At 38.2% G+C, this 19,704-nt stretch overlaps 1 protein-coding gene across 7 annotated transcripts in view; it reads right to left on the bottom strand.

Moving 5' to 3' along the window:
• Positions 1–19,704, bottom strand: part of LOC131229406 (uncharacterized) — a 115,366-nt gene that overhangs the window by 49,052 nt on the left and 46,610 nt on the right. For 4 of the 7 annotated variants that reach the window (XR_009163311.1, XR_009163310.1, XM_058225355.1 and 1 more), the window contains exons 6-8: positions 15,560–15,665; positions 8,697–8,780; positions 8,127–8,273 (exon numbers count right to left, since the gene is read on the bottom strand). Coding sequence is in view for 5 of the 7 variants with exons in the window: in XM_058225355.1 (XP_058081338.1) it covers positions 8,127–8,273; positions 8,697–8,780; positions 15,560–15,665 (337 nt within the window). In the remaining 2 variants the exon portion in view is untranslated. The remainder of the gene's footprint in view (positions 1–8,126; positions 8,274–8,696; positions 8,781–15,559; positions 15,666–19,704) is intronic. The other 3 variants (XM_058225357.1, XM_058225358.1, XM_058225359.1) reach the window with 3 other exon arrangements.

Below are 19,704 nucleotides of genomic sequence, written 5' to 3'. Positions count from 1 at the left end.
TTTCCTCATTTTAAGCATAAAGGAATTCTAGGAACTCATTTTTGAACTAGATGTAAGCTTGTTTTGGAAATTAAAACACGAGTTTGACTATGATTCGATAGTTGAAGTTGAGAGGAACTCGTTTGCTAGATTCTTGTGTTTTCATTTTTTTTTTTTCTTTCTTTTCTTATACCTCTCTACATTTTTTTGCTAGAAAATATTGTGTTGATACAATCCGGTTTGGTTTGATACAGACAAATACGACCCACATCATATTGCTTTTAGGCATGGTCGATTGGCTGACCAAAGTGACTATAGAACCTTGTCAAGGGATCATTGTTCAGAGTATCCCCGATATTATCTGTATCTCCCGCTTGGCGATCCCGATAACACTGGTAGTATAAAAAATTCTAGGTATCAGCGATATATCACTAAGTATTGCCAAGGTATCGCCATTATTTTCGACTGTGTAAATTCCAAGTGTTGCTTGTATCGCCAATGTATCGATATTGCCTATATTTTTTACTGTGAAATTCCAGGCATCACTTGTATCACCAATGTATCGATATCGCCAAAAATCGGTTTATTAAAAAAAATTCATTTCAATTTTTTTATGGGTGCATGGTTGTATGTGTATATGTATACATGCATGGATGGATGGATGGCTGGATCATGGATGGAGGGACAGATATGTACACACGCATGGATGGATGGATCATGCATGTGTTTGTATGTATGTGCATGCATGGATGGATGGATGGATCCACCATTTTCCCCATGTTTCCCCAATGTTTTCCTAAGTCAACAGTACATGCTTTTAGGCCCCATAAAAAGGAAACTTATTTTTGATTCTTAAATATGCAAATATGCGTCTTTTTTGTCTTTTTCTTTATTATTTGATTGTTAAATATGCAAATATGTGTATTTTAGCATCTCCTGAGGTATTATTGAAAAATTCCACCATTTCCCATGTTTCTCTTATGTTTCCCTGAGTCAGTGTTACATGCTTTTAGACCCCCATTAAAGAGAAACTTATCATGTATGCATCTTTTTCTACAAATATTTGATTCTTAAAAATGCAAATATAAGTATTTTAGCATTTCCTAAAGTTTCATTGAGAAATTCTACCATTTCCTCGTGTTTCCCCAATGTTTCCCTTAGTCGGCAATGCATTTTCGAGTATCAGCGATAATATCGATGAAATTGATACATGTTTCTGTATCCTCAATCAGCAATACATGTTTCTGTGTCCTCAACCAGCAATACATGTAACGATACCGATACTACAAACACCAGGGGTGTCAACCCAAATTTTTTAGTCCCCTCTCTTCTCCCAACCTTCTCTTCCCTCTCTTTCTTCTTTTCCTCTCTCTCTTTCTCTAAACTTATGCATGGTATCAGAGCATCCTTGTCCTTTATTTAACCTTTCCTTCCTACTACTCTCTACTTCTTTCTCCCTCTTTTATCTTATGGTACTTTTCATCCCTCTTGTGCTGAAAATCTTTTAAGAAAACTAGGGTTTCTTTTCTTTTTCTTTGTGTTGGGCCTTTTGTAATGGTCCATGTGTGAGTAGGTGAATGAAGTCCACATGATCTCACCTCTTTTGTGGTTATTAAAAGCATGTAGGTCGGTTGCCCTTGTTGGATGCAATGTTTGTGATCATCTTCATCTGTAGCCGGTTGGAAAGCGTGGAATCTGTGCTTATTTCTCTCCCGAGCGTGGTGTGCACATTGTGTGATGCATACAAGTGAGGTGTTCGTCAATCGTGCCAGGTCCGTGTTTGTACGAGATGTGGTATTCTTTGTTTCACTTGTTCTGATGCAGATGAAAAGCGATCTGAAATCTAGATTCATAAATCCATTTGATTTTTTAGGGGTCCATATAACCCCTATTAAAAATTAAATAACAAACTATCTCTAGAAAATGAAGTCTATCCAAGTGTCTCTAACGACGAAGGGAAAATTAAGATATTTGACCACGGAGAAACCTGAAGAGAGTTCTACACTTTATGATCGATAGATCCAAAGAATGCCTAAATTATGATATGGTTGTGGAATAGCATGGAACCATCCATCAATGGGAATGTAATGTTTCTGGACACAACAAAGAAAGTGTGAGATGTATCGCGAGTGAGGTATTCATCTGACAAAAACATCTCTTATACATTTCACTTATATGAAAAAATATTTGAGCTTAATCAAGGTAATAAATCTCTTGGTCAATACTATTCCAAACTCAAAAGGAATATGGGAGAATCTGAATATCAACCTCTTACTACTAATTTAGAGAAGCTATGTCAACTGCTTGAAGAGTTTCAAGTGGCCTAGTTTTTAGCTGGGTTGAAACATAAGTATGAACCAGGTTCTGCGCATGATAGTGTCAAGGGAGGTGATGGTAGTAGGAGGGGTGAGAGGGTTGGTAGTATGCTATGTAGTAGTAGTTGGGCATGTTGAATGCATCTTCAGATCTGACAACATATAGGAAGGGGGGAAGCAGAGCAGTTGAAGGATTTGTGGAGTGGAGGGGATGTAAGAAAGAGGGTAGGAAAATTCATGGCCAAGTTTTTCAACTATGACCACATGCCAGCCAAGGCAGTAGTGAGCCTACACTTGAAGAATTTGATTACTGAAGTGCAGCGTGGGAGGCGAGGGTGTAGTGTTACCTACACCACACGAAATTATGGGGCCTCACCTAGACGATGAAGTTGATGAGATGCATTATTAGATGGATGAGTTGAGGCTGTCATGGGAGACTTATGGGGTCACGCTAATGTGTGATGAATGGACAAGGCTGACGAAGATGTCCATCATAAATTATATGATCGATGTAAAGGGAGAACCATATTTCTAAAGTCCATTGATACGTTGAATGATATTAAGAAACACAAGTTAAATATATGGTTTGATAGAGGATGTGATGGAGGTGAGGAAGAATGTAGTACTCTTTGTCACAGACAATGGGAGAGCATTCATCGAAAAGGAATCAATGAAGAATACAACCTGTACTAGACCCTGTAAGCATCCTATTTCATTGATTTGGACGCTAGGGGACAAGCCTGCAGTCAAAGAGTGTGATTGCCAATGCCCCGAGCAATTACAAATTCCATCTACATTTAAGACCTAGCTATTAGTCGAGATGCGTGAGAGGGTCATGGCGATATAGTGTGGCCCGGGGCGACACGGTTCACCACTAATTTCATCACCTACGAAAGATTCTTAAAACACAAGCAGAGACTCGGAGGGTCGTTTACTTCTAGAGAGTAGGCGCATTGGTATAAGAGAGGCAATAAACCAGTGTCAACGATTGAGAGGCTTGTTATGAGCAACTCTTTTTGGTACCGCATACAGGGTGTGGTAGGTATTCTGGAGCGCGTATACATAGAGTTAAGGACAGTAGTTAACAAGACATATCCATCAATGGGTTCCATGTATGAGTCCATGTGGAACATGAAAGATGCCATCAAGGCTAAGACCTCAAATGTGTATTAATGGGTGCATGCAATAATTGATGACCAATGGAAAAGGATTCTCAAGCACCTACTTCACAAGGCTACAAAGTAATTAGATTTAATTTTTTTTATTGCAATACTTTATTGATTGCTTGCATAATGTAGACATGTATGGTTATTTTCTTGACACTAATAAGTGCATATGTGCATCGTGATAGGTTTCAACATACTTCCTAGACCCTAAGTACCACTACAGTCATATACTCAGTGGGGATAACAAATTAAAGAGGGCATTGCAAGAAGTCTAAGAGAAGTTATTCCCCAATTCTCCAAGAAAAGCTCATTTCAAGAATGAGGTAAATTGTTGCATTTAATTCTTGTCTAAGTTCCTACCATGCATTACACTAACAAATTAAATGTCATCAACAAGTTATCACCTTTCAAGATGCCACAAGCATGTTAGGGTGCGAAGCTGCAAGAGAGTTGAGGAAAAAGATGATGCCATGTGAGTTGTTGCATACAGGCCTTTGCATTAAAAGTTAGTTTTCATGTTTTAAAATTACATATGGAACTAACAAACAAAAATGATCAATTTGTAAGTGTCAACGCTCGCACCGAAGGGTGGAAACAACTTTTGCTAGAAAACCTATTATGTGCACTCATTTTTTGCGATTTTTTTAATTTCTAAGTGTGTATTGTTGTCTTTTCTTAACAATCCCTAAAGTTTCATTGAAAAATTCGACCAATTTCCCAATGTTTCCCTATGTTTTCCAACAACAACGATAAATTACACGATACAACCAATATATCCCATGCGATAGCCGATATGTATCTATATCCCAAGGGTGCAATACATTACACGATAATGACACAGAAAACATTGAGTATAACAATTGCCAAATGTATCCAGGAGTTGCATATATACCCAACCCGTATCTAACTCTATATCTACATCATCCAACCATGACAATTATGCAGTACCGACGAATGGTCGTACTAATCTAGTTCAAAGAGGATAAATATCAGCAATATGTGAAAAAGTATCTTAATTAGTATCGTTCTACTATAACGTGGGCACAATATTGCCTATTTGTGAAGAAGCAATACTACAGACACCCCCGTGGAGATGAAAATGATGACTTTGAGCCGCCATGTGACTATATGTGGCCGCACAGGTGTAATGAGGGCATAGGTATATTTTTATTTCTTTCTTGGCTTTTACATATATAATTAGTGTTTCCATGCATGCTTCTATGATTTACAATTATATGAACTGATTTTGAATATAGTTGCATCACTTCTATCAAACTGTGCATGGTTTATACCCTATACAAAGGAACTTACTTTGTGTACTTGCCTTCTGTGATTTTTTTAGTTATAAGTGTGTAATAATATCTTTTTTAACATTCCCTAAACTTATTCGGTACTGATACTTAAATCACTGCACACTAATTCCTCTAACACTTTCACAAACTTGGATGTAATAATTCGAATTAATTTTGACCACCAATTATAATCGTTGATCAACGTACCAAATTCATCCAATATTACTATTGATCTATATGATTAACCCATCCAATCTCAACCATTGATTTGAACATATTCAAATCCAACCATCCATTAACTAATAAATTCAACCATGCATCTAACCATCCATCCAATGATACACCCATCTAACCGTCCATATGCTGAAAATCATTAGAACATCTATCCATTCATCCATACTACCCCCAAATTGACCGTCCATCTTGTTGGTCATGTGGCCACCCACAATCCTACCCGTTTATCTAACCACATACCAAATGTGGGGTCCATAGCAGGTGTGCACATCACCTCTTCTAGAAGCCACCATTCATCACCCTTTCATCTAAACCATCCTCATATCCTACCCGACCACCTCACCTTCAATCCATAAGTACATCTGGGAGTCCAATCATCGATCACGCACAAACCCATCTAACCATACATCTATCCGTCCATCTAATTATACACCAATTTGTCCATCCATCCATGCGTCATTGTATACATCATAGCCACACACCACATACACTCGTCATGTACACATGCACCAAAGGTAGGCAGTTGGCATTACTTCTGCGGGTTGTGATTATCGAGGATGGTCCTCTAGTAGGTTGAGAACAGGGAAGAGGTGACTTTCCTCTTCTTGGTTGACCATGGTGGTTCTAGATCGAGTGTGGATTGAACTTCGGAAGAACGAGTAACAAGTTTAAATCTTAATGCAAGCAAGGCATATCTCGTTGAATCAATCTTTTTTGCCACATCGCATATAATGGGAATTGAACACCCTCTGTTGATGGCGGGTGGATGGAGAATTCCGTACTTCGATTCATACCTGTCGGGCCGCGTGTAATGAATATAGATCTCCCGCCAGCAATCTTATCTTCCATGCACATGACATACACACCTCTCACGCACATACATGTGGCACATGACATACACACCTCTCACGCACATACATGTGACACATGCATTGGCACACGTGCAATGCTTGGGGCACGTGTGCACAGCTTTGCACTAGACAGCATGTTGTTAAAACAAACAAACAAAAAACTTGATTTAAATAAAAGGAAATGGAAGCATTGAGGTAAGACATTGCATCTATGCACGTGGAAAAAAGAAAACTATAAATAAGAGGGATCACCAAGTGACATGAGAAGTGAGAGGAGTATTTGTTAATGTGAGGAGAGAGAGAGAGAGAGAGAGAGAGAGAGAGAGAGAGAGAGAGAGAGAATCTTTTTTCTTCCTTTGTTGCTCACGTGAGAGAGAGAGAAAGAGAGGAAGAGAAAAAGAAAAAGAAAGAGAAAAGGGAAGAGAGAAAGGAAGAGAAGAAAAATATAAGGAAAATAATTTTTGTTAAAGGTGAGTATCTCTCACTTGATTTTCTTTTTAGTTTTATTTGTTTAATTATTATTATTTGGATTTGTTTATATAATTATCACACCCTTTTTTTGTATTTTCTCATTGATGTTATTTATTTATTTATATATGTCATTGATGTCATTTAATTATATCTTTGTTATTTGCTTGGATTTTTTTATTTGCTTTTATTAAATACCATGCTTCATATAGAACTCTTAATTGAACTTTTATTACGGTCTCTTTGGTTCATTTTTCTTTTTGATTTAATAATTTCAAATATATATAGATATATTAAATATTCCCAATTGTTTTCCTTTCGGATTTCAACTTTCAAGCATTATTACATACTTTTCTGCAAATTCAAAATTTCTGCACTACCGTACAATTTCTGCAATTCCAGGGACTTCTACGTAATTTTCAGGAATTACATGCACTATTCTGCACTTATTCTAGGAACCTGCACTAAGTTGTACATGAATTCCAGCGCCGTTATGTAATTGTTAAGAAATTCCAGCATTGTTTGTTCGGGTCTAGGAATTCCTGCACTATAATGTAAAATTCGGGAATTTCAGGGGTAATCATGTAAAATTTCAGATTGCTAGATTTGATTTATAGCCTAAATTTATTTATTTTATTTTCAAACTTTTGTGATGAAAATATTTATTTATGATGTTTTAAATACTTCCGAGTCATGATTTGGTGGATTCATATACATCGTACTTCGTACTGTGCTGATCAAGAAAAGAATGCTTGTGGAATGATTTTAGAATAAGCATGTTCGTTGAACTATTGTATTTGGAAATCTCATGCATTCATGATTGGGATGATTAATAAGTTATGAGACCAGAAAATAGGTGGGGTGATCAAGTCCTTCGGGTTGAAAATCCATAAAGCATAAATAGGTAGGGCGATCAAGACCCTTGGGTTGAAAGTCCTAGAAACCCAATTGGTAACTCTTGAAATTTCTACCGTGCCCTTTGGGGGGGGATGAGCATATCAAGATTGCAAAAGGTTCATGTTGTCAGGTTCGATAGGGTAGTAGTCTGACCAGCACCAGCTAATGTACAAATGGGTCCCTCATCAAGTGCCATTTGGATGGGTGAGTGTTTCAAGCAAAAGGTTCCCATTGCTAGGCCAAGTGTCCTTTGGATGGGTGAGCATGTCACGCAAAAGGTTCCCATTGCCGGGCTAGGTTTTGTATACACACGAGTGTTGGCCAACCAGCCCGGTGTTAAAAATGATAAACTACACTTACTATTGTGGATCATGGCATATGTTGATTCCATTCATTCATATCTACTTTTTTAATTTACTTTGAAAAATCTTGTTTATTAATATCTTTTTTTTAAGCTTTGCATAAATGGTTGTTACGTTTTTCTTTAATAAGTACGCTTTTTTCTGATTATGTAAGGTTACTTTTTAAAAACTTGTGTTAGGATTGCTCACTAGACTTCGCAACTTACCCTATTGGGATTTTAAATTTCAGGAACAATTTCTTTAACGGTTTCTGAATCAGTTGTAATAAACATTAAGTGGTAGTATGATATTAAGATGGTGGCATGTGTTGAGACACGAATATGGTGATGATCTTTAATGGTTGGGACGTGGATATTTTATCTTTCTTTAATTAATGTTTATTTGTTTAGTTTTTGGATGGTCATATCCTATGAATGGGAATCGTGTTAATGTATATGCGAATTATGAAAGGTAAACATACAATATATAAGTCATGCCTTCCGGTATGAGATTGGGGACAGATATACCCGGGTGCCAGATTTCGGGGCGTGACATTGAATGCATGCCAAATGAAAGAAAATACCTCCCAAAAGCATTGCACTTCTGAACCTCCAACTTTCTTCACAGATGAATTACTAAAAATGACATCACTTCTTACGTTCTCCTTGAAACCACGAGAACAAGAACCAACGACAAGGCAAACACCATCCGGTTTTCTTCCAGATCTTATCTACACATAGAACTAGTAGTTAAATTCACATTACCCAATATCTATCTAGATTAACAATAAAGCATACTAAAGTCATTTATCAAGAATGCTTACAGGTCACCATGTCCGTACTTTATGGAGATAATTCATCTTCATATTCAGGTTTTTTTTTTCAGTAAAGTGATGATTAAGTCATCACAACAATAAGTCAAAGAATTTGATAAAGAAGCCTTGTGAAAAAAGTTTGAAACTTTAAAGAGAGTCTGGAAAGATTTACACCATCTATTTTATGGAAAGATTTACACCATCTATTTTAAGAAAAAAAGGACATTAACTATGAAAAAATAAACTTCGAAATTTGTAGTCAATCCACTTATTATCCTTGCATTTATACATCGATCTGACAGGCAATTAATAATGCATAGACGCTAAACAAAACCTAACCTGTTTCACCACAGGGGAGAAATTGCCCATTGCATCAATGACCAGCCGTGAAGCCAAGCACTTTCCATCACTTAATTGCAAAACCTAAGGAGCATAGCTAATGAGTACCATTCATATTAATACATTCCACAATGCAAAAAAATTGCATAGAAAAAGCTGCATATTTCGTAATGACAAGCAAAAATCTACTAAGATGCAGAGTAGAAATAAACATACAAAGCTTGAAACAAATAGTTATATTATTATCCAGCAAGTTCAAGAATGTGTCTAAAACTGGGATGAGTTATAAAAGTCTTTCTACTATCTGAACTCTGGAATTGTGATTCTGAATCAATGGACCCTTAAAAGATGGGGAAGAAAAGGAAAGTCTAATTAATCAGTTTTTGGGTTGTCTAGACAGCTATTTTCTAGTCTGAACATATCAGCCATGGAGCAAACATCTGCTAAATGATCACATATTGTCAAGTGAACTCTTTAGCCACAAAATAGGCTTTGTTATATTTCAATTGAACCATCCAGTTAGCATTTTAGATTATACACCCATTTGCAGCCTACCAAATCTTTTCTTCCTGGTTGGTCAATGATGGGGACATCACGCACACACGCACATGCACGCCGCCCTTACGCATGTACGCAAGGAGAGGGAGGACCCCACTGTCGATCTGGCTCGATGACGACGTCCAGGGAGGACCCCCTAGTTAGAAGACAAAGTTTTGGGTCCTTGGAGTGGGTTCGATAATCAAGTAAAGCCCATCATGGGATCTCATGATCGGGGCTCACTAGTCGGATTAAGTTCATATTTTAGGTTTTGATTATTTATGTTATTTAGAATATTATGAACGCTTTAGATTTCTTTGATTAGTTTTTATTTTGGTTTACTTCATCGCCAAGTAATAGGTTGCGCATATGGCGCGAGTTTTGGGATATAAGTTTTTCTTATAAATAGGCACCCCTTGTAGTTCTTTTGATTCATTGAAGTTTAATAAAAATTTCTGCAAGTTTTTTTCTACTCTCTGAGTTTCTGAGTTGTGGAAAAATTCAAGTGGGTGCGAAGCCCTCCCTTTTTGAAGGGCTAACTACCGTGGTGCGAAGCCATATCTATCCCCATCTGCCCCTACCCTCTTCCATCCATATCTCTCACCTTCTACAACCATCCTCACCTCGAATTCATCAGTTTTTGGAGCGAATCTTCTCCCTACAGTCAGTTTCCAGAATCTGACCCTGCAGGAGGGCTGAAACTTCAGCGGAGCACCGCGCACAACCCGTAGCTCGGATCACCCCGAAACTTTGAGGGTTTGGAGCCCACCCCTAGCCGACCAGGGCCAAGAAATCGGTTTCTGGGTGTGGGACCCGTTCGCACGTGCCGCTAGGCTAGTGTGCACATGCGCTAGGCCCTAGCCTGTTGTCCGCATGCGGGAATTGTCTTCCAGTTCAGGTTTTCTCTTATTTTACCCTCTCATACCTGTTTTTCATAAACCCTAACCCTAGACTGCATTATCCTTAATTTTTTTGCCCCTTTTCTCACCCTAGGGTTCCTTGATTTGAAATTGGTGAATTCCTTGGATTAAGAATTGATTGTCATGCATGTGTGGATGATTTCTATTTCCCTTTGAGTATCGTTTGGTTCATAATTTTTTTTTATCCAAGCCCTAACATGTATAGGCCTAGACCCGCATAGATTCCCTTTAATTGAATGTTTGCACTTTTGTGTGGGATATGGAATTTGCGTAATTGTTTCTAAACTAACGTGATCTTAAGCCTAAAATCTTGCACATCATATTTGAATTCCATGTCCTGCATCAAATTTGGCATCAGAGCTTAGTTCTTATAGGAGAATACATTACATGTTTAGGGTTAGTTTGTTTGAGTCCATCATGCACCCAGTTCATCATATATAGCTATTTAGAAACTCGTAGTTCCTGATATTAGTTGCTGAAATTTCTGATTAACAGGAAGTTAGCAATTCATTGCTGTAACTTTCTGTTATTCCCTTATTTCAACAGCTACATTGCTGGATTTTGGTATGCACTGCGTAGTTTCCGTCATATAGAGTCTCATAGGGTCATTTAGTTCTTTTTAGATGCATACAGTCGCAGTAGAAGGTCCTTAGGTTGAGTTAGCAAGCGTATGCCCACACGTACGGGTCATGGTTTTGGCTTACACCCTACACTAAACATGGAGCAAGTGCTAGAGTCATTAAACAAACTGTCCCAGCAAATCGAGTCTTTGGGTAAGCGCTGGGAGCAACATATGGACCAACGCTTTGATCAATTTGATGTGCACATTACCCAACTAAAGGCCTCCGCCGGGACAAACCCCACCATTGGGGTGGATGTCCAATCTCAAGCAGGTAGCCAGGAGGATAGACCAATGAATGGAATTGGCCAAGTAATCAGTTATAGGCGTGCACCCGTGCACCCACCCCATGAGGGACATCAAGACCACTATTTTGAGGGGTACAACATGTGCAGCCTTGTGGCTGGAGAGAGTGTACCAGAGGCTAGTGTAGAGTTACCCACTGAGGCCATTCCGGTAGTGGATGAGTTTCGTGGTTTTTCCTGATAATCTACCGGATGAGTCTCCCCCTACGAGGGATATAGAGCACACCAGAACATGGGACACCGTAATACCTATAGCTGAGTTTGCGTTTAACAGTTCTGTCGATAGGTCCACAAGTCTCAGTCCTTATGATGTCGTTACTGGTTATAAACCTGAGAAACCTATTGATCTTGTCCCTATGTCACTGTCTCATAGGCCGTCAGAGCCTGCAGAGTCTTTTGCGCATCACATTCATTCATGGCATCAAGAAATCAGGCAGAAGATCACTACTAGTAATGAACATTACAAATTTTCTACAGACCAACATAAATGTTTCAAGGAATTCAATGTAAGGGACTATGTGATAGTCCGCATCAGGCCCGAGCGGTATCCTTCAGGGTTCGTTCGTAAGTTACACGCGCATAGCGCTTGACCCTTCAAAATTATAAAACGAAATAGTCTCAATGCATATGTAGCAAATCTTCCACCCTCCATGGGAATTAGTAAAACATTCAATGTGGAGGATCTAGTTGCATTTCAAGGAGCCATTGATGCATTGTTCAGCCTTTCGCCTAACCATCCTGATTCCCCAGACCTTTCTCTTGATCCATGGCCCCCTCCCGACCCATCTTCCTAGCCTCTACGTCCCATACCTACCCGTCCCGACCCATTTTTCAATCCTCTACCTCCCATACCTACCATTCCCGACCCATTTTCTCAGCCTCTACCTCCCATACCTACTCTTCCCGACCTTTCTTCCCGACATCTACCTCCATACCTAACCTTCACACACCTAGAGAGGAAATAGAGGATATCCTGGACCATCAAATAGTTTCAACGTCGGACGGCAAGTTTCAAAAGTACCTGGTTAAATAGAAGTCACGTCCAACTTTAAACAGCACGTGGCTCACTGAGGAGGAGCTCCAGAGACTTGATCCTGACATCCTGGAGTGGTTCAGGAGTTTTATTTCGCCAGTGGCGAAATCTTCGCATCCGGGGAGAATTGATGTGGACATCACGCGCACACGCACGCGCACGCACGCATGTACACAAGGAGAGGGAGGACCCCTCCATCGATCTGGCTCGATGACGACATCCAGGGAGGGCCCGCTAGCTAGAAGACGGAGTTTTGGGTCCTTGGAGTGGGCTCGATAATCAAGTAAAGCCCATCATGGGATCTCATGATCGAGGCGTACTAGTCGGATTAAGTTCATATTTTAGGTTTTGATTATTTATGTTATTTAGAATATCATGAACGCTTTAGATTTCTTTGATTAGTTTTTATTTTGGTTTACTTTATTGCCAAGTAATAGGTTGCGCATATGGCGCGAGTTTTAAGATATAGGTTTTTCTTAGAAATAGGCACCCCTTGTAGTTCTTTTGATTCATTGAAGTTTAATAAAAATTCCTGCAAGTTTTTTCTACTCTCTAAGTTTTTAAGTTGTAGAAAAATTCAAGTGGGGGTGAAGCCCTCCCTTTTTGAAGGGCTAACTACCGTGGTGCGAAGCCATATCTATCCCCATCTGCCCCTACCCTCTTCCATCCATATCTCTCACTTTCTACAACCATCCTCGCCTCGAATCCATCAGTTTTTGCAACGGATCTTCTCCCTACAGCCAGTTTTCAGAATTTGGCCCTGCAGGAGGGCTGAAACTTCGGCGAAGCACCAGCCTGTAGCTCGGATTGCCCCAAAACTTTGGGAGTTTGGAGCCCACCCCTGGCCGACCAGGGCCAAGGAATCGGTTTCCGGGTGTGGGACCCGTTCGCACGTGCGGCTAGGCTAGCGTGCACGTGCACCAGGCCCTAGCCCGTTATCCGCACGCAGGAATTGTCTTCCAGTTCAGGTTTTCTCTTATTTTACCCTCTCATACCTATTTTTCATAAACCCTAACCCTAGATTGCATTATCCTTAATTTATTTGCCCCTTTTCTCACCCTAGGGTTCCTTAATTTGAAATTGGTGAATTCCTTGGATTAAGGATTGATTATCCTGCATGTGTAGATGATTTCTATTTCCCTTTGAGTATCGTTTGGTTCATAATTTTTATTGATCCAGCCCTAACATGTATAGGCCTGGACCCGCATAGATTCCCCTTAATTGAATGTTTGGACTTTTGTGTGAGACATGGAATTTGTGTAATTGTTTCTGAACTAACGTGATCTTAAGCCTGAAATCTTGCACATCATATTTAAATTTCATGTCCTGCATCAATCAACCAGATCCCAAGTTCTTTTCTTCTCCAAGCCCTTCATCTCTTCCATCATGGCAGATTTGCACTAAGGATTAACCAGGCATCTGCAACCTTGGGAGGAAGTAGGAACAGAAACCGAAGGAAAGATATGCACAGAAGGAGAGAGATTTCAAAGAAACAAGATTAATGATGGGCTCAGAAAGTACACAGTTGTTTCACTTTCCTTTATACAATACACAAATCAAACAAGGGGGACAAAGGATTGAATGTGATGGGCAATTCAGCAGATGAGAGGGTGATTTGCTTGTCCTTGTCCTTCTATCGTGTGTACACCTTCAACTACTCAACTGGCTTAGGCTCCTCCTAAACAAGTTAACTTGGATAATTGATTGCCATGGGAAGTGGAATAAGATAATCAAAGGGAGGAATAGCATTGGTCTATGGTGAGAAGTATAGTTCATCCTCAAAGAAAGTAAACATCTTCGGAGACCTACAGTTTTCTCATCATAATACCAGTGTTCGAAGTATCGGTATCGCTAAGTTTCGCTGGTCGGGGATACGGAAACAATATCAATATTGCCGATAATATCGCTAATAACCAGAAATGCGAGAAAACATGGGGAAAACGGTAGAATTTTCAATGAAACTTCAGGAGATACACATGTTTGTATATTTAGGAATAAAAAATTTGCAAAAAAAAAAATGTGTACACAGTAAGTTTCCATTTAATGGGGGCTTAAAAGCATGTGTCATCGTAAGAAGCAATCTTAACCATCCCATCCGTCCCATTTAATAATCCAAACATCCATCGATATTGCAGAATATCAACAACTTGTGATATTTTGCAAAGAAATCATCAAAAACAGGAAAGGAAACAAAAGACTATGGCCTTGGTATGGCGCATGTTGCGATAATGATAATATTTAGATATTATCAATATTAGCAACAACAAATTGAAAACTGTATACAACAATGCACTCATACAAAATTTTGAAATATTTTTTTTTTAATAAACAAACTTTCTGTGATATCTCTACGTTGGCAATATTATTGAAATATCGCCGATACACTTGTGATACAAGCATCACCTAGAATTTACATAGTCAAAAATATTGGCGATATCGATACATTAGAAATACAAGCGATGCCTGGATTTTACATAATTGAAAATATTGGCAATATCGATTCGTTGGTAGTACTTGGCAATACATTGTTGATGCTTGGAATTTCTAATATTATCGGTGTTATCGACGGTATTGCTACCAGTGTTATCAGTATCACCAAGCTGGAGATAACGATAATATTGGAGATATTTCGATAATATCGGAGATAATTCAAACAATGCACAATACAATAACACTTCTAGCACTTCTGGGAACTACTAAACATAAACTCTTGGTGACTTAAGGGACCCAATTTATTTCTTCAAGGTCCAAGCACATGAGCAAAGCAAAAGACAACCAAACACTTTTGGCATATAAAAAAGTGGAAGCTCAAGTTTCATATGTTTAAGAGGATAGTTGCCATCGAATATACGAGTTTGAAGGAAACAGAGACGGAAGAATTGACAATATTGTTAGTGATAAGGGAAAAAAAAAAAACCTTCCAAAGTCAAAGTCAAGTCATGTTAGTACAAGTAACATAGGGAGAAGTTAAGGGGCTCCTAGGATTGGTTCCCCTCCCTCCCAAGTGATTGCTTGTCATTGTTAAGGAGGCGGGTGGATTGTAGATGAAGTACAATCTTACCAAAGGTTGTGAAGAAGAAAGTTACAAATTTTGTGTCCTCCCTCCCTGCCAAGTAACCTTGAGAATGGTTCCTTGTAATTGGTGGGTGGATTTTAGATGGAGTACAATCTTACCAATGGTTGTGAAGACAAGAGGTTCAATTTTGTTTGTTTGTATTCTTGTTAGAGGCTATCTGACCCTAACAAGAGGTAGACATTTGATGGGTAAATACTTGGTAGCTTCAGAACGTGTGGAGATACTTTTGTGGCTATCTTGAAGGAGATAGTTCCAATTAGCAACAATTTCCACTCATGCAATGAGTACAATGAAATCCAATCATGCTCACAATAATTAGATAAATACAACTAGCAAAATCGAAATATCAATGCCCATGATTTAGTAAGCCCACCGCTGCGTCATCATATATGGATATGCTAGAAAAGCTCTGACCCTCAAAGATAATTCCACCAAGAGAAAGAAAGCGACTCTTCGTGACCTCGATAAGTTTAGCTGGCCTGTTCACAAAGATTGGAAAACAAAAGCACCATAAGATATTATTATAGTACAGCAGTAATAAATTATGCTAGCATCACCCACTCTACTACAATCAGGTTTGCATATCAGTTGTAAAAGCAAATAAAACATCAAATTTTCTTTTTGAACAGTACAAATGAAAATATACATCATGCACACAAGACCATAATCTATACAGTGAAAAATCAATTGAATATTTAAATTATAGCACTTGCAGTCACAAAGAAATTATCAAATAGTGTTAATTTTGAAAGAATGATATTTCAAAATAAAACTTCTACTTAGTCTATCTCCACACACAAAAAGCTGTCAAATTTTAATCCAATCAAAACAACAATTACATGGGAGAACTAGCCCCTCAGATTCAACGAGAGCAGAAGACAAAGGTATAAGTGTTTTATCTTTTTTGTTGATTACTCCTCCGCATGCAACGTCACTACTCACTAGCGATAAACCAACATTTTTAAGAAGGCCAAGAGAAGTACACATTCAGATGCATCATGTATGTTCAAGGAGTTTATCGCATTTGTTTTGATTCTAACATGAGTTTGATGGGACCCTATGTAATAACTCGAGTAAATTTTAAGGCTAGAATTTTAATTTATTTTTCGAAAGATCTAGACTGTTCATTGTTTCATCTAGACATCCATCCATCCATCCCACCATTAAGATGGGGAAAACATGCATTTCAACATCGATCTCACTATTAAACATGACATCTAACCGTTAAATTAATTGATCGTGCATATATCTAACCATCCAAACATTCATCCATCCACCAATTAGCATGATCATGCATCATTCACCAAATCTAACAGTTCATTTAGATAATCATCAAAGTATTGAATCAAACAACCATTCAACTAGTTAATCATCAAAGTATTGAATCATCCAACCGTTCACTTATCAATCCACCTATTATATGGCATATTCAACCATGTATCTATGCATCCATCAATTCACCTAGCTAAGTATATATATTCTTTTATCTATTAAAATCAAACATTCATTTGCAAGATCACATAGTTACTCATTTATCTCACAATCTGACTGGTAATTATAAATTTCAGTCGTACTTGTACATAGACAAGCAATTTCGATCATGATCGACCGTTCATTTTATAATTGTGACCACGTCGATAAAATCGTGCATGCGCATCACTTTGAAACAAAGGATATTGCACTTAAAATAATGAGATTGAAATTTGTGTAACATACATCTTTTGGTTCAACTTCGAGTGAGCTTGGGTATCTGCTCAAATTTAGTATGGTTACTTGCTAGTTAACAACTTAAAATCTGATTTGTACTAATTTGGCTGAAGAAATTTGTAACCTTTAGTACACTAATTCAACTAGAGTCCCGATATGGTAGCAATTAGCCAAGCGATTTGTACATCAAAACAAGAGTCCTATTGCCCTTAATCCTTGTGCTATACAAATGGCTGATCAATCAACACTTAAGAGGTTCCAACATTGAGGGCCTTGTGGCCATAAATCAGTCCACGAATGGACCAATTGGTGGTAGGATCTATCATCATACATGGAGCAATTTTTTTTAGTCAATCACTTGGCCTCTTTTTACAGTACGGTTACAGGGCCACTGTTGATCCATTCTTGGCTTGGTTTATGGTTCATTAGACAGTCTTTCCTAAATAAGTTTCAGAGTTCAGATTGTGGCCCCACCTGTATTCATACAAAGGTTCAAATTTAGGCCCATATGCTAGCCTTATTAAAGGTCCAAAATAGATACAAACGTTTGAAAAATTGCTCATCCAGATTGGGACAATTTCAGGACCTTCCAACAATCCAGATTTGGGCTAAATCCACAAGTTGTTTACAGCCATGGATAGGCCAGATTTGCGGTTCTAATATAGTCTCATAGAAATGGACTAGTTTGTGGGTATTTTCATGGTCCAGGATTGTGCTGATCTTGGGGCAATTTAATGGCACAAAATTGGATAGATTCTTGGACATCCAACAGTCCAAAGTTTACTGGCTATCAAATGCCATGTAATTCAAATCCATTAGAAGGTATAAATTGGGACACCTTCACACAGTTTGATTTCTCAAAAATAATGTACCAATATACATTATCAAAATGCATAATTTGGCAATAGATTTGTGTGCTTTTGAGTGTGTCAGATAGTGACCAGATTTGCATGATTAATTGCATCAAGAGATTTCATAATATAGAGACCAATGTATATAATTTAATGTATGAAAAAATGGGCCAAAGAGATGATATGAATACATGGAAAAAAAAAAATGGACAGATTTGTAGAGATTTGGACTGTCCAGATTGGATTGGTTTGGAGGTCAGCCGATGGTCCAAATTGGACAGTTTGCAACATCCAAATAGTGGGCAGTTTTAGGAAAGATTGTCTCTACAATAGTTCAAATTTGTGTATGTTATAGATGTCTAAATGTAAGACCCAAGGCCCCGAAATCTGGTTTGTACACTGGATAGCCGTTGACTATAGGTCCATTGGCCTCGTGAATGTTTTGACTTGATCATAATGTTGTTCCGTTATCAAGCCGCAAGCCGTATTTCAACCCGATGTCCGAATTTTAAGATACGGACTTAAAATTAAACAATCTAAGAAATGACAATTATGTCCTTATTTTATCTGGCGGAGCCCCACCATCGAGTTTTCAAAATCCGTTAGGTCCAAGAGCCTAACCGTTGTAACCGTAGTCGAGTTACGGAGTTAATGGCGAAAACGGCATGTCAATAGGACACCCGGATTGTAAGTTATGCATAGAGATGCACATGTATATTTTGAGAAAATATACTCAAATGACCTCGATGTTTTTAAACTCCTTGGAATACGTTAGTTCAAATTACTTAAATAACATTGTTATATTGCCACTATAAGTTTAAACTTTTCAAAAATCATCACAAAACAACCCATAACCCTCCTTTTTAGACAAAAGCTAATTTAAAACCATTTTCAAGTCCATACATATGAAAACCCTTTTGCAACATTCCATTTTCCAGCACTCTTTCTTGTTGAGTGTGAAGTTGAGAAGAAGAAAAAGAAGAAAAGGAAATAGAAGCTGAGGTTGGGAGCCAATCCTCTGATAGTTACAGGTGAGTGCATAGATTAGGAGCACGCATATGTGTACGTTGGGGTTTCCTTCAAAACCCTTTTGCTGGATTTTCATTTAGGGTTAGAAAATTGCTGGATTTTCTGTTTTAGGGTTAGGTTTTCGCTGGCTTTTCATTTAGGGTTAATAGATTGCTGGAATTTCTGTTTTACGGTTAGATAATTGATGGATTTTCTATTTTAGGGTTAGGTTTTCGCTGAATTTTCTGATTTCGAATTAGGTATTGCTGAATTTTCTTGAAAGCCCTATAAAAGATGAGATTTCTGATTTAGGGTTAGGTATTGCTGAATTTCTGATTTCGAATTAGGTATTGCTGAATTTTCTTGAAAGCCCTATAAAAGATGAGATTTCTGATTTAGGGATAGGTTCTTGCTGGAAGTTCTGATGGAGTTGGTTAATTTGTTGCTGGATTTTCTTTTAAAGCCCTAAGCAGACTAGCTTTTCTGATTTAAATCCGTTAAGTTATTGCTGGATTTTCTTACGGGTATGGCTGGATTTTCTGAGTTAGTTGATTAGGTTATTAATGGAAGATTAGATGATAGAGATGATTTAGTTTTGTTTAAAGTCATACGTATTTCTAACGGTTTCTCTCTTTGTCCCTTACAATGTCCGCCCGCTACCTGTTTGACAAAATGTTTAAAAGAAATATCCTTCATCCTTTTGATGTAGTTAATTCTTGAGAAAAAGCATGCTTGTGGCATGAAGTCTTATAGCAGAATAAATCCCGGATTAGATTTAGATTGGCTAAGTCAGGTGCATATCATATGCATGATTCATAGTCGTTGTATCATTGTATGATTGAGAGTGGCTAAGTCAGGTGCATATCATATGCATGATTCATAGTCGTTGTATCATTGTATGATTGAGAGTGAATGATTCCTCTCATGGTATGGTGATATGGTGATCATCGTG

The sequence above is a fragment of the Magnolia sinica genome, chromosome 16 (assembly GCF_029962835.1).
Source record: "Magnolia sinica isolate HGM2019 chromosome 16, MsV1, whole genome shotgun sequence".
Classification (NCBI taxonomy): Eukaryota; Viridiplantae; Streptophyta; class Magnoliopsida; order Magnoliales; family Magnoliaceae; genus Magnolia; species Magnolia sinica.
The sequence above is the reverse complement of the archived record's forward strand: the minus strand, read 5'-3'. Positions and strand labels throughout refer to the sequence as shown.